A 21,023-nucleotide genomic window follows, 5' to 3' on the forward strand; every position below is an offset into this window, starting at 1 on the left:
CACAAAAAGAAGGTGAAATAGAAAATCTCTCACAGGCCAGAATCAGACAACATCTGCTGAAGTATCAAAAGGGGGTATGTAAGGGATCTAGAGGGTTACAGAACCCTCCCACTCCCCAATCCTATGACCACTGACATCATCCTACTTTTCTGAAATGACTGTTGGGTATTACTTACATATTGTTGCTTGCCACATTATCAGTCTGTTACTAGTCATTCAAATCATGATCTTCTGAGCTCCCTCCTTTACCAAGTCATTCATCAAAAAATCTGGAATACCTCAGGCACCCAAAAAACCACATCCTGCTAGCACAGGACAAGCAGTGGGTGTTTTAACACCCAAGAAAGCACAGGATTCCTTACCAGATTTTCCTCCTTGTGTAAGGCGGTATGAAGTGAGAGGGTAAAAAAGTGTCCATTTCCTGTCTGCTCTCTCCCTTAGGGACCTGGACACAGGGACTGATTGTATTAAGCACATGATACCCGACCCTTTCTGAGGAAGGTGCAAATTACCTCCCCTGTGCCACATGGCCAGTGTATGCCTGGGCTCCTGGCATATGGCAAGGCAGCACTCCAGCTTCTGCTTTGCTAACTTGCTGTTTTATTAACACAGGGGAGGAGAGAAAGAAAAGGCATGGGGGATGTCAGGAAACTCTCCTGTCTAATATGCAAGATCCTGTCCAAACTATCTCCTCAGCAGATGCCTTAAACTGCAGGGACTCTTCCTTCTCTTGATAGAAGTATGACAGACCAGGAACTCTGTAACAGGGATGAGGTCAACCAGCCCTATGCAGTTGGAAAATAAAAATAAATGTTCAGAAGCTATTAGGGTTTCAGTTTTCTGTTAGGTAGTACTGGTTACTCTTGCTCTGTATCAGCTTGTACCCTACCACTACTCTGCTGAGCTCATGTTTTTATTAATCTGCTTGGAAGTTGCTGTGACAGCTTAAATAGATTCAGTAAGTCCTTTAATTAATGGGTGTTTTAGCAGACATAAGCGGCCACAAAACCCCAAGATTACTTGTTTGAAGCCTCAGTGTAACTGCTGTGCCAGCAGAGCATTACAGAAACCATTTGATACTACATGTTTCATTAAATACTAAGATTAAGCTGCCCATATGGACTTGATGTAAAATTCTTCATGTCTACTTTGCACCAGTGGTACATGTGCAAATCAGAGCTGGATAAAACATTCTGCCTTGCTTTCCTCTCTTCCTGCAATAACCTAGTTCACATGGGCATGGGACAGCTATGGGGTAATATTTTCCAATTTATTGTTTAATAATTTCTTTAAATTCACTAAAGCAAATATGAGGTTTTTGATCTAGGTAGAGGACGCAGGGTGTAAGAAAACAAGGCAAAACAGGCAGTTTGCAAGACAGCTTTCAGAGTTTGAGACAAGTATTCTTTTTAAGACACCGAGATATTTTTAGGTTCCAAACTCTGCTTGAGCTCCTGTGGGGGGCAGCATCAGTAGATTTAAGCATCCAGAGTTCATGCAGAGCACTGAACTCAGAGGCTGCAGCAGAAAACTGGCACAACAGCATGTCTCACAAGCAAACATGAACCTGGAACAGGCTCCCCAGGGAAGTGGTGGATTCACCATCCCTGGAGTGTTCAAAAAATGAGTGGACGTGGCACTTCATGATATGGTTTAGTGGGCGTGGTGGCATTAGGTCAAAGATTGGACTTGATGATCTTGGAGGTCTTTTCCAACATTCATGATTTATGAAGGCTGTAAGGAGGGCATAAGTCCCATGCTCTGTCTTGGGGAAGACTGTGAGTGTGAGAACTAGATTGTTAAACACGTGGAAATAGAAGCAGCTGAAAAACTTCATGGCAATAATAGAGAGGAAATAACAATACTCTCACTGTCCCTCAATTCAGTTCACCTCATGATCTCATGGAATCAAAACCTGCCAAAATTCCTACCTCATGCAGATTTTCAGGCAGGCAGGCGATGCTGAGCTGTATTGTCAGGATCCAGACTTGATTTTGTTGATGAATTGTAAACAGAAATATATCATAAGACACAGAAAAGGTCCACCTGGTCTTCAAACCCGTCAGGGACGCAAAACCAATGCAAGTTTCCTTTTCATAATGTAAAAATGTGATTAAAATGGCACAGAAATAAGGGCTTGCTTGTCTTTTCAGTTCCTTTTTTCAGCTTCCTTACAAGGAACTGTCTTTAAATTGCTTTTATTTTTCAGATGCCACATTACTCCAAAGATGTGCCTCTTCACATGAGTGAGGAAACAGAATCTTACCATCTCTTCTCCCTCAGAACATCCCCCTCTGCTCCCAAGGGCATGTGACAAATAGTGCATTGCATGTCTCAGACATAACTGATAAGCTCTGTATGCTTATGATTAAATTGTCACGGCTCTTCTTCAGTAATGCATGGGAGCAAGAGAAAAGCCCTCCAAAGATGGGGATGGGGGGGCCTACAATTACTTACATAGATGAAAGAGTGAAGACTTTGTTATTCTCACGTAACCAGCAAGTGGTTGGAGGGGGCACTCAACTCCACAGACAAATTTCTTTAAGTAGTTGAGTAAATTGGTGCTTCCTATCATGACAGTAACACTGGTTCCATACTGCCTAAGACACAAAAACTCAGCCTTATCCAGAGCTGGCAGGTGAAGGTTACCTGTCCTCTCACCAATACAGATTCCACTGTCTTACCTTTTGGGTGCTTTTCCCCTTTCCTTGCCTGCTAAGTGCAGACAGGATCAGCTATGAGGGATTTAGAAATCTCAAGTGACTGAAAACAGACACAGACTTAGGGTTTTATAGCAGATACAATTTAACAAAAATTCTCAATATATTCTTCTGACATATTTTTAAAAATAATTTTAAAAAATACTTGCCTGGGTCAGGTTAAAATGATTTAAAAGCATAATTATCAGGAAGCAATCTTCAAAAGTGACATTTCATAACATAATCTTTTCCATTAAAGCAAAGATCGTGGTTCTAACATGTTTTCAAATACAGGCTTAACTCCAATATTAAAAAAACACTGAGTAGCAATGCTTATTCCTCAAAAATCTACACATCTTCCAAAGTCTGTCCTGGCCTGTTGCCCTCTTTACTTTCTTTGCACATTTGAACACATAAATTAACATAGAACTAAGAGAGTTAAACCCAGTGGAGAACAGAACAGAGAGTATTATCAGAGGAGAAAGAAAATTGGGAGACATTTCCATAAGCAGAATTGTAGACTTGCTGGTAACACTAACTCTATTTGCTGCCTTTCTCACTGAGCTGGCTGCAGAAAAAGCCAAACCTCCCATCACCACCAGCTCAGATTGTACTCGCACTATATACAGCTGACCTTCCCCTGTCCTTTAAAGACATTAAAATTCAAATCAAGTTTTATCATTAGACTATGCCCACAGTGAATTCTACCCACTAACTTTTACCCATCTCACAAAATGGAGTAATTATCAGAACTATGTGAAAAATAATTAACTTCTATTAATATAGAGAGTTAAGAAAAAATAAGAACATAGAAAAACAAGATCCAAGACAAGATTCAACAGTAACTAACCCGGTGTTAACTGAGCCCTTTAAACCAACATTTTGGTTTGTGCCTGCACAACTAATACACAGGCAAGATCCTTATTCTATCTGTTTTCTAGCTGAGTTCCTCCATAAGTACTGACAGCCTTGAGGAGGATAGTTCTTGCTTCTGTCGCACTGAGTGATCTTGCTCAGTTATCTAATTTTATTGATTTCTTCTTCTTGGCTTGCTTTTTGGACACGGTACTCAGAGCTGAAATGCCCACTGATGTCTGAGGCAGGAGCAGTCTTCCAGACTGTGTTGGGTACTTGGTTTTCATAAGGACTTTAAAGAGTGGCTGGGACAACATTTGTTTCAGTTGTTTTTTCATTCCCTTCAGCATCTTTTGCTTCTGGCTTTCTTCTTGCTCATTAGCTTTTCTTCCTTGGGGCAGAAATCAAAGATACAGAACGTTACAACAAGAGAACAACTTGCATTGCAGACCTTTGTAGTGAGAAGTGCAGATGTTAATCTCAGCTTTCTCTCTCTAACAAGGTCACTCCCACACAGTCTTCCAGTCATCTGTGTCACTTTCAGATCACCCAGGCTGTCCACAGGATAATGAGATCAAGAAGAATCTTGACTACTGAGTAACCATAGCCCAGGTATCATTCTCCTAAATTATTCAGCTGGCTCTCAATCCTGAACAGACTGAGGAACAAAGGGAAGGGGGCCCCAGAAGATAAGGTATGCATTCATCCAGGGCTTCTAGCTCAGGCAGGAGCTTCTTCTGTGTATTTTGTTACTTTACGCATGCCTCATTTCAGCACCTGTAAACCAGGAAGTCCTTTCCTCTTTATACATAAAAAGCAATGAGGTTCTCAGATTTAATAACGCAGGATAAAGAAGGGCATAGAAAAGATTTGAGACAGTTAATAGGGTCAGAGGCCTGAAATGGAGAGAAAAACAAAATCAAAGTTGTTGTAAGGTAAAATTGAAAGGGCACTACTAAAGCCTTTGTAACTGTGTAAGAGGCATTTCATTTATGGGAGGAATGACTGAGATTTTAATTGGTCTCCAACAAGCTACAGAAGAATCAGAGACTGAGTACAGCATGAAGCTGGCAAGTTTCTGGATGGCAATTACAAAATGTTTCACTTGAGAGCCCCAACTTACTTGGACTGGATGTGCTGTTTTGAAACTCATTACAAAGCACAGCATACTCAGATTATGTCAAAACAAGACAGCAGAGTGCTAATTATCTGAAAGCACTCCTGAACAATTCAGACAGAGACGATTAGCGTTTGCTTGCAAAGTGGTTGAGAACCAGCTAGTCCAGCCATGAATAAAATAAATAAATAAATCTAAACATATTTCGAAATTAAAGCATCTTCATATTTAGCAGCTAACAGGTTAGAGACAGATTCATCTGAAGTGACCTCTGCAGCACCTCTATTCAGCCTGCCTTCAAAGAACTGGTAGGAAATCATACCTTCAGCTCCTAAAATATAAACACAATGTGGCACTTTACAGTGCATCTAAATATTGCAAAACTTCATGGCATTGAGCTAATAGGCACCCGCAATTGCAACAGCCCTACACATTCAGGCACAGCCTGCAAAACATTTAATTTATAAAATATAAGAAATTATTTACTTCTAACACACCACCAAAAACCTCAGCAACTTGAATATATGTATTGGCCATTTTGCCCACACAACTCAACCTACATGAGGCTCACATAATATTTGGTGTTTCCTAGCACTTCCTAGCTGTTCCCACACAGAGCTGTCAGGCTCCTGTCCCGATGCCTGACTACAGGGAGAGACAAGCAGAAGTGAGGAAACAGCTTTTTCTTTGACACAGGGGGGACAAGACTCAATCAGGGCATACTGGGCTGTTTAGATCACTCTGAAATACTTGCCAGAAGCTAAACAGTTCTTGTCCTGTGACATGTAGACTTGTCTGTGACTTGCCATAACTGTCACACCTCACTCCCTCAGCTTCAGCACTACTGCTGCACAATCATCCTGAAAACACCAGTAACACCACATACTAATGACACTCCTTTCCTTCCCCTTCTGCTCTGCACAATTTGAAGTTTCTCTGCCATGGTGAGGCTTCTTCCAGACACCAGCACTGTGGGAACAACTGAGCACACCCACAGACAAACATTTCTACTTGCCCATCAACATGTTATCATCAAGATCCATCTCAAGAGCCTCTGCAGCTTGATGGAGCCAGGAGTTGTGTTGCTTTGCCCGACTGTTGAAAAATTCTGCCTTCTCAATCTGCCTTGCCAAATTCATCCGCTCCTGCAACAAAAATACATTTAGACATTATGATCAGGTTTAAATGTGTGGTACTTTAGCAGAATCACTGTTTGAGAGCATGCATTACAATGCAACTGGGGTACAGAGACACTTTGGTTCCCTACCCATGTTCCAGGAGATGCCTTGCATAACAAAGACGTCATAATTTGCTAGTGTTTTACTTCTTCAGATCCACGATAGAATCTGGCTTCTAAAACATCTCAACTACTAAACATACCTGCATGTTAACATTCTATAAACAAAACATTACAAACACTTGAGAGACATCAAGAACAAATCATGATTCAAATACCCATAATTTCCAACTTACATATTTACATAGTACAGATCTCAGAGTTACTAGACTCAGCAGTAAGGGGCAGCCACTACCTTCACTAACTCCTGCAGGCCATATGGAAGGAACAACTCATTTTTTAAGGAATGCACCTGGATCTTGTTTAGGCATAGGACAGAATGTCCTGTCCTTCCCAGCTGCACACAGGTGGAACAAAGATGTCCAGCAAATCTAACCTGACCTGCAGCCTTCCAGCTGGGCCAAAAAAAATAACTAATTCACTGTGGAAAGAAACTCTACACTAACAATAAATAATAATCAACCAGCAGCAAGTTCTGCTGTTTGGAATGTGCCTGCAACTGTACAAAACAAACCCTGTGCAGGAAACTGAATAGTCTGGTGCTACACAGTAACAGCACCAGCCAGAACTGCCACAATAGTTAAGATGCAGAGAGAGAAGAAATTAAATGTGCCGTAAACTACTAAATCAGTCAGTTCTAAGATCACTACAAGAAATTTTAAATAGTTTTTCCATCTTTGCAAAATTCAAGTTCTCTTTAGGTCTATCCTCTATCCTGGTTCAACAAGTCTATTCCTTCCAAGTGTGAAACCCCTTCAGACTTTTTCTGAGCTTGGATGAAGGCATACAGAAACAGGGAAGGAGTGTGCAAAAGGGACAGACATACAGAACCAGCAGCACTATTAGTCCTAACTACAGTGACTTTGTGATTAAGCCCAGTAAGTGTAAAGGAGACCTGACTGTTCAAAGGGACTCTGAGGCTGAAGTCCTGCAACTACAATTACAAAGACATCTCTTCCAGGAAGAGGAGTACTATTACAGACAGGAGAGAAGATCGTGAGATGGTAGCAGGAAAATTAAAGTGTGGAAACAATATTTATTTGCTCATTAATTGACAGAGCATGATAAGAGCCAAGAATACTCAGCAAGAAACACAGAAAGAACCTCTGAAGAAACACTCTTAAAAAACAACAGATTTCTTTCAGTAGCCAGAAATATTTAGTGGGTGTAAGGGGGCAGCAGAGGAGATGGGGGGGAAGGAAATCAGATTCTCTTCATTACTACCAAGAGGATAAAAACAAGTCTGTAGAAGCATTTATTGATTTTCTTTCTCTTTCAGAAAGCTGCATCTCCTGAAAGATTCATGCTAAATACCCCATCTGCAGCAAGTCTGGGCTTTGAAACTTGCTGACATTATTCCCAAGGTGAGGATAGTGCTGTTGCCACTGGGGGTAAACCCTGGGCTCTGTCCAAGCCAATTGGATAAGCCTGAATCAGAATAATATAAGGAAGATAGCTGTTGCATTATCTGACTGCTTGCATTCTCCCTTGTTCTCAATGAGTGTGCAACATTCAGACATTCCAACCCTCAATTCCTTTCAAATCCAGTATTTAAGTATGTCCCATTCCTACATAGCTGATATCACTCAAAACATTAAGAGAATGCTGAGACATGAAATGGTCTCTTATTCAAGAAGTAGAAAATCTGCAGTGACTAGATGCTTTCTAAAACACATTGTTTTGTAAACCCTAACCATTGTCTATCTCCTTAAAATGGCCAATAACCCAGAAAAGAGAACATACCTAGTTTGACAGGGTTCAGTGGCAGCTGTGGCCTCACAGTATAGGAACTCTAAGAAAAGCAGACCACTCACTACTTCAACTGAGTAGAGGGAGGTGAAGACCACTGAACACCCCTGGACCTGCTACTGTTCTCCAATCTGTTCCTAACAAAAGAGGCTTTAAACAATGTACTTAGCAAAGCCATCCCAGCTCCCCAGCCACAAAACATACTCGCTTCCCTATACTGTTTTTGGAAATCTAGTCAGGAGAAACTCTACATAACACCATACAAGAAAAACATAAGTGATGTTTATGTTCAAACACATTTCTTGGGCCAGTTATAATGGAGAAATCATAAATGCTGCTTAAAAAAATATAAAACGTGACTAATTTCATTTTCAAATCCAGGTCCTCAAAAGTAAATTTCACCTGAAATCTGGAAAGAACACGATAGGCAGTATCATATCAGTAATGTAAGTAATAAAAGCAAGCAAGCAACTACTCAGGCTCCAAAAAGACTGTTGTTTCTTTACCTTGATAGAAGTCATGCACTTGGTATCAACCGGGAAAAACGGCAGCTCTTCACTCTTCCCCAGTGTTTTATAAATTTTCCGAAAATTGATCAAGTCGTCAGGGCCAATCAGCAATAGGCTGAGGCCTTCATTGGCAGCTCGGGCTGTTCGACCGCTCCTGTGCACGTACAGCTCAGAAGTACGAGGGACCTGCAAGTGTTCAGAGAAGCCATGAAGCTGCCAGGGAAAGCTAGCAGCAGCCTGTCATGCTTTGGACAAGAGGTTGCCAAAGAATATTGCATTTTATACACACATAGTACATTGCAGGTAACAGAAAAAAGTAATGTAAAAGATGATGTCTTGACACACTTTTTGTTCTCTGATCCAGCATTCTTCCTTGCATAATCTTTTGTGAATTTCTCCTAACTTCTGACCCTCTGTCATTTCACTTGCAAAGCAGCAAAACATTTTATGTGTCCTCAGAGATGAGTTATATGGCTGAGTCATTTGACACCTTTGGATATCAAAGTGAAGCAAAAAGCAAGAAGGATAATATCTGTTATGCCATTTCTGATATAATCGCACATTGATGAAGTGCTAGCTACTGCAGTCAGCCACTGCAGCAATGAGATCTTTAAGTATAAAGCACTAAGACAGTTAAATGATTAAATATCTGTACTTGGGACTATACTATACATGGAATCAAGAATTATAGCTTTATAGTCTTCAGGATTTGGATCATGAAGATCTTATTTCAAAACTAAAACAGTAAAAGTAAAACCATTAAAAATACTTAACCTGGTAGTGGATGACATGCTGCACATTGGGAATATCAAGACCACGAGCTGCAACGTCTGTTGTCAGGAGGACACAGCTGAGAAAGTGACAAAATTTAATGAAGATAAAATTGAAGAGTAAATCATCTGCCGAGGAACATAAAATACAGCAATACAGAATCCTACCACAGCAGTTTAAGAAACAGATTTATACTATATCATCTGCTGGAACTACACATTCTGCTTTTCCTTACAGAAACGATACCCACTATTACATCAGAGGCAGTCTTGAAACAATTCTTAAAATAAAACTAAAAAAAGCAAATGTTACCCTCAGCAGGTCTATATTTCCAATATAGAAATTCACTACCTTGCTGGATCCTGTTTTCCTATGCTCTTCTCTCTCGGTTCACAAGAACATTAGAACTAATTGCTATCTAAAGAAGAAGGGGGATATGTTCCCCTTTGATGCCCTTTTCAGTGCACTGCCCAGGTTGGGTTTAAAAATATCTTTAGTTGATATGACCATACCATTAACAACACAGCCGATCCTTCAGTAGTACAGACATGTTATTAAAAGTTTTACCAGTTGAGAAAAATTACATCAATAACATTATATATTTAAATAACAGCTTTTTGGGGCTAAAATATCTTCTACCAACTTGCATTCAAATAAGCTCTCTCAGTAAATTAAAAGCCAGAAATATAAGGAGAGGATTCTGTTCTGACAATTAGTATTTCTCCTTACCCCTAGATACGATGAACTACTCAAAGATGTTGTTCTTTTATATAAATAGTCTACTACAGAGACAAAATTTTCCTTAGGATATGGAACAATTTGTTTTAAAAACATCTCCCAGCACCTGAAACAAGTTACTTTTAGGTAATGAAAATTTATTATGATTTTATGGCATCTGACTGCATATTCTATTGCTACAAGGTTCAAAATAAAAATAACAAGAGAAAATTCCATGGCTTGCAATCTGCAGAACACCATGAGAGATGGTCTCATAGATTTCTTTCTTGCCTTGAAAATCTGCAGTTTCTGAAAGCGATCCATCCCACCTTGGCCAGTGCTACCAATACAACATTTGCCAAGGGATACTGCAGATCCATCACAGCAATTCAACCTGTGTTCTCCCTGCTTGAATCTATTAACAAGGTACAAATTCCCAGACAGCATGCAGCAGTTTACAGCAGGACTAAACTGTGAGGCTTCCGGATTATGGAAGTACTGAGACCATCACCCTCCTGTCAAAGGCTGTTCCAAAACCAGCAGGAAACAATGTTTCTTAAAATGGCAGGACTGGTCTGCCTGGGTAAACCCTGGCTGCCCACCACTGCTGAAAGGCACAACTGCCCTTTCTCTTACATTGCTCCAGGATACCTTGACCCCCTGAAAGCTAATTCATCTAACTAAACCCACAAAATCGTAACACAGCAAAAAATGGTTAGTCTTCTAATGGCTTAGTGAGATTCAATGACTTACAGAGGATCAAATGAGCTGCAGAGCCAGGACATAGGCAGAGAGGTGTGCAGGATGGTCATGAAAGCCTATGTCTGAAAACAGGGCAAGTGACAGCTCTGTCAGCAGCAGTGAGCTGCCAGACCACAGGATAATTCAGGCTCCAGAGGACCTCAGGACATCTCTAGTCCAACCTCCTCCTCAAAGCAGGACGAGCTGTAAGGCCGGACCAGGTTGCTCAGGGCTTTATCCAACTGAGCCTCAAAAAACTCCAAGAACAAGCAGCCTGTTTCAATGCTCAAGTGTCTGCACAGAGAAAAAGCCCTTTTTCACAGGTAGACCAAACCTCTTGTTTTAACTTACACCCATTACCCCTCATCCTCCTACCATGCACCGCTCTGAAGAGCCTGGCTCCATCTTCTTGACAACCTTCTTTTAAGATATCAGAGGGCTGCAATTAGGCCCCTACAAAGTATTTCTCCTGGGCGATACAAACTCTGTGCCTTCAGCTTCTCCTCTTACAGAGCCAGTGCTTCTTGAACACCTTGGTGGCCTTCCATTGAACTTGCTCCAGTTCATCACCTCAACTATCCCGTGAAACCTCATCCTTCATTGTTAATAACTTGGGCTGATGAACTTATGGGTACTCACATCCCTAGCTAGCCTCCTCAGCTTGCTCCAACTCTAACAGAGCTGCTTCCCCTTCCCACTACCTTTTACATGATTTTTTTCTCTACTAGGAAGTTGAAAATCAACCTACCTCTCTCGCTCAGCAAACCTCTCCAGGTTTTTCAGCCTTTGCTTCTGGTGCATGTTGGCGTGTAACGGAAGAGGATCACAATTTAAGATTGTGAGGAGAGAACTGAGGCGTTTTATACAGTCTATGCTGTTTGCAAAGACCATGGTTCTTCCTGGATACTGGAGAAGAAAGTAATATAGATAATAGTCCTTCTCGTCTGTATTACAGTGGATTCTGGTTTCTGTCAGAGTCTCAACAGTAGCCTCCTTCCTTGTTAAGTCTATTACTTTGGGTTTGCCCTTTATTCCTATTTTTTCCATTAACAATTCTAGTTTGGTCTTCTTGTCCATCTTTTTAGCATTCTTTTTTTGTAAAACTCTTGTAGGAGTCTGATGGACTAAAGTCAACGTGGCAGAAAAAACAAAAGTCTGTCGATGAGGGTTATACTGTGAATCATTTAAGACTTCCAGCAACTGAGACAGCTCTAAGAAGTGACCTTTCTCAACCATTCGGTCTGCTTCATCAATCACAAGGCACCTGTCAAGCAGAAAACACACAGTAAAAATATACTTGTGCAGATAAATACAAACCTGATACACTTAAAAAGAACTTTTCCTGCTAAACACATAAGGGATGTTCTGCATATAAAACCAAAAGGAGCACTGGGTATGCTGGGGCAGCTACAGTAGCCTTCTGCACTTGTTTTTGAAAAAACAGGCTTTTACTACTGTCTTTAATTGACATTTTCCTCCATCAAAATAACCACTGTGCATTTCAATAAAACACTATGAGACAAAAAAAAAAAAATAAGTGATCTTATGTAGTCTAAATTAATCAGTTAGTAAACACAATCAGGGTGCAAGGATGACTAGTTCAGTATCCAGCAGTTATTCTAAAAGGCACATTTACCTGAGCTGACGAAGATTTGAAAGATGTGGGTGTCTCTCTTTAACTAAGTCCCACAGACGGCCTGGGGTTGCAATTACAATTTCTGGCTTTCGATTCAGTACACGTTCTTGCTTCTGTGCAGCCATGCCTCCAACTAGAATTGCAGTCTTAATGCCTAGAACATATAATAGGTTTTATTTCACTAATTTATCAGTCAATGTTTTTATGTAGATCCACTCAATGATTTTAAACAGTTTATACTGCAACTTTCCATAAGCATTTTGGTCAGGAAACTTCAGGGGTTTTATGTAACATCGAACATACAGCAATGTGCTCAATTTTACAGAAAAATCCTCATTACAGTTAGATGTCAAAAATAAAGTAGTCTTTCTCCTAGGGCACCTGTCTTCTAATAGCACAAAGAAACACATCCATAGCTGTTAGCTTTGTTTATCCATACTTCAGAGTCTCATGTTTTGTCAATTACATCTGCATGAACAAGCATATTCCTGCTATGAATAATCAGGAGGCCACTTCGTAGAATAAGACTGAGAAATGCTTATCTTGCTAAATGACTGCTCGTTTGCTATGGAATAATCCTACCAAGAAAGCTCCTGCCCAATTAATGATTCTTGCATAGTAGCACAGACCTTGAGTTAGCTTTAAGTACCTTGCTGAGGTAGTGAAAGGAGTTTAGTTTTGGAGGCTGACTACACATGGCTTATTTCACCCTCCTTCTTCAAAGAATACACTGGCCCATGACAAACTCAATGCTACTGTGCAAGACCCTTCCAGTATCCAAGCTACCACTGATCTCTCTTCCCTACTACTTGTGGAACACCATGCTTCCAAGTATGGATTTTTTTTCAAAGTGTGTTTGAGGCAATAAAGCAAGCCCACATTAAAACACTTTCTCTCCTGCTGCTGCAACTATGTATCACTTGGGCAGCAGATTTTTACACATAAATAGCTCTGCTCCTGTCAGAACTGTATGACATAAATCAATTGTTTCAGGCTAGCAGTTATAATAAGCCTTGTAATCAGCTGCAGGCTGATGAACACAGCAGGATCTACAGACACTAAAGAAGATGTGCTTAAAAGTAGTGCAATGCACTACATATCCTCTTCAATAAATAATTACTGGTGTTGAAGAAGTGGTGAGTTCTTTTCCAATTCTCTCCCTCCTTAACAGTTTCATGTCCTCACTCATTCACGCAATAGATGTACTGACTTCTGGTTTGGAAGAGAAAGGAACAGGATGGAATTGCTTTCATCAGGCATATTACTCAGTAATACTCTACGGCTTGACTGCTGCAGGAGGCAAGTCAGACAATCCAGCAATGTGATCTACCCTAAAAATTTATGGCCTTACTTTTCTTTTTTTGATCCATCAAAATTATATATTTATATACACACACACACATAATTATATACGCTATATAAAAAGATAATTAGACCTGTCAAAAATTGAAATTATTATATATATTTAAAATTTTATATATAATGGAATTATTTTTTATATATAGCCTACATTATCCAAAACTAGGACAAAGTTAGCTGTGGCTGGGTATCTAGTACTCATTCTGTGTTGTGAGAGCACAAGTCAACAGCTATTTGAAGGAAGACACATTTTAAAGCAAAATATCTCACATTAACTGTTTACTTCCACATGCATCTCACCGAAGAATCTTCACATATTTCTCACACATCAGTGACTACAAACCCTAACCCTTCAAAAGCCACAGCAACTTCATGATTTTATGGAAGAAAGTGTGGCACGTGTTCTGGCTCAACACCAACGCCAAGACCCAAACACAGTGTAATCCGGGACACGGCCTGCAGGACCTACATACCTGTAAACTTTGCAACTGCATCAATGTGGTGCTTTACTTGCACAGCTAATTCTCTTGTAGGAGTGAGGACCAGTCCTAAAAGAGGTCTCTTTTTATGGGAGCCAACAGTTTGTGTCTTGTCACCTGAATCAAACTCAACATTTTCCAGAACCTTCACACAGCCTGTTGTGGAAGATGCATCATCTTCATCTCCGCTATCTTCAACCTGCTGATGGGTTACTTTTTCTGCTTCATCCTCATTTTCCCAACTTGTTTCATCATGATGCTGATGGGACTCTTTAGAAACACTGTCATTTGTGGTTGTTGAGCTATTTGATTTTTGCCACTGCAGCACAGAGTGAATCATTGGAATTGCAAATGCAAGCGTTTTGCCGCTTCCTAAAAAAACAAACAAGAATAATAACACAGACCAACAAGTCATTTATTTGAAAAGATGAGAAAAGCAACAGCCAATTGCACACTGTTCTTAAAACATACCACTGTAACAGACACAAATTCACGATCTTTAGAACACCAGAAACTCGCAGAAATAACATCTTTTCTCCTGTTCCCCTTATACATCTCCTTGAGGTCACCAATATCATATTTCCTGGGGAACAGGTATTTTTCCAATCTCTAGCAGGTCAGGCAGACTTATTTGTTCTGAAAGTGTTTTTTAAAAGCTGCAGTTGCAGTCAAGATATTTTTAAAGAACTGTATGCCCGTAAGGAGAATACCATGTCCTAATTGAAAGTTCTGATCAACACTCTCCAAATAAAGGAATAGCAAATGAGGCCAAGGACAAGCTGGAAGGTACTTGAAGGATTTGCTTCTATCTTCAATTTATAGTCCTGTATTTACAACTTTCTAAGAAACTGTATTTTGAAATACTCCACTGCCTAACTTCCCGATCTAGCACCATTTTTATAATCAGAACACAGAAATCTGATTTAAAACAGATAATCCACTTTGGAGAGAAGGCGGTTGTCAAAAATGCTCCTAGCTTTAATTTCAGGGGTTCTTGGTACCAAACTGCCAGTTACATCCCTGCCACGTATTCCCCTCTGAACAATCTGTCAGTATTAAAGATGTCAGGAAGAGCCTGGTAGCACATCGACCCCAGTTAAGGTTCTCAGATGTATCAGTTCATTGATCATGAATGCAGTACCCAGAGTACAAGACCATTACTGTAATAGGCCACTGCTGGGAAGCAGTCCTCTAGAAATCTAAATTCATGTCCATATCACATTTATGTCACAAGCCATAAAGGTTTGCCAAATTCAGCAATACAGAATTTTTCCTATTTAGGGGAGAACCTTAATATTAGTTAATTAACAGATAAGCCCAGTGTCATTATCCTGATCAATGCTGCTGCAAAGTCTCCTCGTATGCACTTCCCCACCTTTCTGCATGTCTGGGAGGTCTTTTATGACTTCTGTCTGCACTTGAAGCAGAAATATACTTATATACTTACACTTATACAGTAAGATTCTGTATTACCAGAACATCTGTTTTTAAGGTGAAGAACACTGATGATCTTGAATTAAATGTAATGCAATTTGGCTGGTGCAAATGTCAGTACTGCACCCAGACAGATCATTGCTGTGATAATCAGCACTATTCTGCAGGCAAGATTCACCCGCAAATTTAACAAATTATCACCTCACAGGACACGTTACCTTCGTAACACACAGACCACATACCAGACAGGCCTGCAAAACCAGGAGAAAAGTATATCTTGGTACTACAGCTCAAGCTGATTCACACTTTTTTAAATGGTTTTAGACTGTATAATCGTACGGAGATAAAACTTGGTTCCCTAACCAAAAACTTCAGTAGTTCTACATATCAATGAACAGAAAGGGTTAGACCCACTGCAAAAACAAGAAGCCTTGCCATTCCCTCCACCTGATCTCCACACAGATATACTGCCATGTCAAAATCTTGATGTTCTTCCCAATGTTGCTACCAAAAAAGGAAGATTAATAGTTCTTTAACTTATCACATTCCTCCCTCAGGCTCAATGCTAAGTGATGCTGTAGGATGTAGAAAAAACAGCTGGAGAGTTTCAACCTCTCCCAGCTGCAGTACCTCCTAAGAGACAGTAGTCCATATATCTCAAGTTGCTACAGGAACACCAGTGATCCACTGGGCCCTCTGGAGAGAACCTGGATTTCTCTCATGAAAGAATAAATGAGCAAAACACAGTCCTCCTACCTCAGGGTTATGCAAAATTATGAAGCAACAACACAGCCTGCCACCAACCACGCTTTCCATTCCACAGCTAGAGAGGGATTTGCTTACCAGCACTGCAAAATGGCACTTTTTTCCAGCACATAAACACCACTTAAATTTTCAGTTCCATTTTCAAAAACACTCCCTGGGGGGATTTCTAATCTTATTAAAGCTAACAGCACCAACCTAGCTTCTAATTAAAATAAAAATGCAAATGACTGCATATCTTATTAGTTAGTATACCTTCTTGCTTGAGAGCAGTAAATGACTTTACAGACAAGCACTGAGATAAGGCAACTGGAACAGATGAAAAGAGTGCAAAGGAAGCCTTTAAACCAAGGCAGCTTCCAATTGTGCTTCCTATCTTCATGTTTTTTAGGGGAAAAAACGTTGCAGTGCTAAAGACAAAACTTCAAAGGTATAAGCAGCAAAAAAAAGTTTGAAGGAACATAATGCTCTGAGACTTCACAGCAATAAGTAAAAAAGAGGCTGTAACAAATATGGCCTGGGCCATATTCACACTTAATGTTGTACCCAGTGTTTATTTACTGCTCCATGCTAGCACTGAATTATCTCCAGAGGAATCCAGTTCTCCACTTTGCCTTGCCAGGGGCACAAGTGTGGCTGCTGGAAAAACGATCCTGCTTGTTTCATTAATTCTGCCTTTTGCAGAGTATCACCCTACTGTACGCAAAGCAAGAAACAATTTGAGAGAAAAAAGACTTCTGTCAAAAGCACAAAAATTGATTGAGATTTCAAAGCTGCATAGGCTGTACTTTGAAAAGATGGAACATCCCCATGTTTTTAAGTTACAAAATTTTAAAAATTTACTCATACATTTAAAACTTTACTAATATGTTGGATTTGCAGAAGATGGAAGCTCTTCTCTCATGTATAAATGCTGCTGCTTCTACACGTAAAAACTTGTAACCATGGGCTGCTTTTAAAGAAGAGATGGGACGCTCGCAACACACAAGCAGTTTAACAGATTTGTACCTGTTTCTGCAGCACCAAGAACATCCATATTATCCCGGATGGCAGAAGGCAAGGCTAAGGCTTGAATAGGAGTTGGAGCACTAAACCCCAGGTAGCTCAAGGCCTGCAACACTGGTTCAGGTACAAACAGGTCTTTCCATGCAGACACATCAGCTTTTTGATCAGCTGAGGCAGACAGAACTTCTGTTGTCCAGTTTTTCCCTTTTTTAGAAGTTGTTATTGGTGGAAGAGCTTCCTGTGCTTGAGAAGCCTTGTTTTTAGCTGCCTTCTTTTTCTTTTTCTTTGGAATGTCTTTTCTGCTTGATGTGCTCTCAGTCGTATGTCCATAGTCTTTACAATTTGCTTCTTTGATTATCTCACTACACTTTTCCTCTTTAGCAACCAGCACATCAACTTCTGCTGCATCAGGAGCATTGCCTTTATCTGTTTGGCTTCTCGAATCTTTGTTTTTCTTTTTCTTTTTGGGAGGGACAACAGGTTCTTCCACCTCCTCATTGCCACCTTCTTCTGATGCACTCTCAGCCTGTCTCTTCCTCTCTTTTACTTTCCCCACTTTGGAAGAACTTACCAGCCTGTACTCTGTAAGTTCCTCCAAGCATACTATATCTCGAAACTCCTCCTCAGCAAATAGATTGGGGTCAATTTCCACAGTTTTCCATTTTCCTATTACTTCAATGCCTTTTTGCTTCCCTTTAAAGGAAGATCTAAATCTCCATCCTTTTCTAGCCTTCTTTTTTTTACCTGAAAAAGAGAGGGAGAGAAAAAAAAAGGAATGAAGACTAACTTGATGATATTCAAACAAACAAGAAATCCATGGCATAATTATTTTACTTTCTTCTTTAAAATATTAAAAATATAACTTAGACATTAGTAATCAAATATTAATAATGTCAATATAACTACAGGCTAATATATATCACTATAACATATATATATTAGCCTGTATAGATATATATACACAGGCTAATATATGCAACTATTACATATATATTAGCCTGTATATATATCTCTCTATATAGGCTAATATATATAACTATTATACATATATATATTACCCTATATAGCCTATACTATCCTATATTAGGCCACACCTGGAGTACTGTGTCCAGTTCTGGGCCCCTCAGTTCAGGAAGGACATTGAGGGGCTGGAGCAGGTCCAGAGAAGAGCAACCAGGCTGGTGAAGGGACTCAAGCACAAATCCTGTGAGGAGAGTCTGAAGGAGCTGGGGTTGTTTAGCCTGGAGAAGAGGAGGCTCAGGGGAGACCTCATCACTCTCTCCAACTCCCTGAAAGGAGGTTGTAGCCAGGTGGGGGTTGGTCTCTTCTCCCAGGCATCCAGCGATAGAACAAGAGGGCACGATCTTAAACTGTGCCAGGGGAGGTTTAGGTTGGATATTAGGAAGAAATTTTTTACAAAGAGAGTAATCAGCCCTTGGAATGGGCTGCCCAGGGAGATGGTGGATTCTCCGTCCCTGGACGTTTTTAAGGTGAGACTGGATGTGGCACTTAGTGCCGTGGTCTGGTAACCACGGCGGGGTTGGATCAAGGGTTGGACTTGATGATCTCAGAGGTCTTTTCCAACCCAGTTGATTCTGCGATTCTCTCTCTCTCTCTCTATATATATATACTAGTCTGTGGTTATATAGCTACACATATACGTATGTTTTTACATATATTATACTTATATACTATATTTATCTATAACATAACTGCAGGTTAATTTATTTAACCATATATAACCAAACAGAGCAGCAGGCCAGGCCTACTGCCTGGCACACCTCTGGGGATAAAGAGAGAACCGCCGGATAAATCCCCGCAGGCCCGAAGCGCTTCCGCCGCTGCCCACCCCGGGTACTACCCGCCGGAGCGGCGGCAGGGCCCGGCACGGCCTCCGCCGGCGTACGCGGGAGCTCCCGGCACCTGTGCTTACCGAGCTCAGGAGGCCCAGGGCAGAGAGGGACGGAGAGAGCGCGGCCGCGAGCTCCGCGGGCTGTGCCGCCGCCACGGCCGCCGCCCGCCGCGTGTGCTCGGGGCGCCGCCATTGCTGCGTGACGTCACTCCAGCGGTGCCGCGTGAGGTCACTGCGCGGCGCCCGCCGGCGCGTGCCCGTGGGAGGGGGCGGGGGGAGGGGGGAGGAGGGGGGTTACTGCGCGCGCACGAAGGGTCTCTTAAATTGCAGCTCTGAAACGAGCGGCTGCGGTTGGATGTCACCAGCTCGTTCGCTGGGTATCATATCGTATTAGTCATTCAGTAAAACCCTTGCTATTCGTGCTTGCTTGCGTGCCAGTGTGCTCCTGTTTAAGAGTGCTGCGGGTAAAGCGATGGGACTTGGGGAAAAGTTGAAGTGGCGGCAGGAGGAGCAAGCACGGCGCCGAGGTCACAGCAGGATTTTTTTTTTCCTCTCACATACTCTCTGCAGCTTGATCTTGCTGTAGGAAGACGATGTCATGAATTATACGCTATGATAATGGCAGATTTTTGTTTCTGCTAAAAGGGTGGCTGATGCTCAGAACAGCCTCTTCTGCTGTGAGACATGGGGGAGGAGAGGGTTAAAAACGGGAGGTTTCAAGGTGATAAGGGACCAGGACACTAGATTAAAGTGCAATTACAACTACAATTACTTCTTCTCTTTGTTATTTGCAGGTGCTTCCAGGTCCTGTGAAAAAATGGGAAAACAAAAGAGTTGTTTGTTTCTTTGTTTTTTTTTCTTTATTACTATTTTAAGGCCAAGGGAAGAAATAAGCATATCAGTTGTTTTCAAGGACAGTTTCACTTCCTGATAATCAGCATTAATGTTCTGGCAATGCACAACATGAGCAGTTGCTTCCAATTCATATCCTCCTGTGAGGAAGGCTAAAGAGCATTTGATGCTTGGTCCTCGTGTTCTGTACAAAATGAGTTTAAATCAGTGACTGTCAGGAAGTCGATTCAGGGAGCAAAGTTTTATACAGTACCTTTAACTCTATGACCAGCAAACCCTATTTACGAACTGAAGACAGTGATGCCCAACGGTGCTGTCTCACTGACAGCACCCCCTGAGCTGGTGCTGTGTCTTCATCAACAGCTTTAATGAGGGGTCTCAGAAGTCTTTATGCCTTCCTTCGTTAAAAGTATCTTTCCTTCCAGGTTATTAGATTCAAATTTGCGAGTGACAATTCTGCTTGTTTACAATTTTTCCATTTTCCCATTTTATTTTACTGGATATTAGCAAAAGCGAATTTGCAGAAGCAAAAGAAACAAATTACGCTGAAATTCTGGTGTGGCTGACTTAATGTTGCTCCTGAATAAAGACTAAGAAAAAAATTGTGGATGGGAGAGTTTATAGCTGTTAATCTTATGTCCTTATGCTGTATGTTGTGTTAATCATATGTCCTTATGTGGTTCCAGAGTTCCCAGTTTTGTCCTAAAAGCAAGATATAACATGGAAATGACTTGCTGAATTATACTTTTTAACGTAATTGTGGACATATTTTCACAGGACATAGGAGTTATTCTGATTTTTTTTTTTCAGTAAGAATTCAGTTGTATATGCAGCTGTCTTTTCTGCTTGATCAGTATTGAGCTCTATGTACTATTTATAGACTAAGGGATTGAAATTACAGGCCCTAAATTTTAATTTGAAAGCAGGGACATGCCTATTTGTAATGAGCCTGGAGATTCAGAATGATCTTACCTAAATAGACATGGTACCTTTTCTGATCGCCATGGTGTGAACTGGTTGTACAAGAGGCATTGATTATTTGAGTTGCTTTGAAATGGGATAACCAAGGGAACTAAACATTTGCTTAGTATTAGAGTGACATTAATCTCTCTGAGCCTTTGTCACCTGAAAGAGACGCAGCTTCGTTATGTTGTGACAAGGTTCTCTCAATAAGAAGTGCACCTTTGTG

General features: G+C 40.8%; 1 protein-coding gene across 2 annotated transcripts; it reads right to left on the minus strand.

Annotated features, from left to right (window-relative positions):
- Positions 1-2,781: 2,781 nt before the first annotated feature.
- On the minus strand, positions 2,782-19,208 carry DDX24 (DEAD-box helicase 24). 2 transcript variants are annotated; one of them, XM_064659035.1, is made up of 9 exons: positions 19,064-19,208; positions 17,134-17,874; positions 13,924-14,301; positions 12,092-12,245; positions 11,204-11,719; positions 9,001-9,076; positions 8,224-8,412; positions 5,687-5,816; positions 2,782-3,945 (listed from the first exon to the last, which is right to left on the minus strand). In XM_064659035.1, exons 1-9 carry the CDS (start codon positions 19,173-19,175, stop codon positions 3,713-3,715), a joined length of 2,529 nt encoding a protein of 842 aa, XP_064515105.1. In that variant the 5' UTR covers positions 19,176-19,208; the 3' UTR covers positions 2,782-3,712. The 2 variants fall into 2 exon arrangements, with proteins under 2 accessions (XP_064515105.1, XP_064515106.1); XM_064659036.1 differs by having other exon boundaries at positions 2,782-3,941; positions 5,683-5,816.
- Between the last annotated feature and the right edge of the window lie 1,815 nt (positions 19,209-21,023).

Source organism: Pseudopipra pipra, chromosome 6 (genome assembly GCF_036250125.1).
Source record: "Pseudopipra pipra isolate bDixPip1 chromosome 6, bDixPip1.hap1, whole genome shotgun sequence".
Lineage (NCBI taxonomy): Eukaryota > Metazoa > Chordata > Aves > Passeriformes > Pipridae > Pseudopipra > Pseudopipra pipra.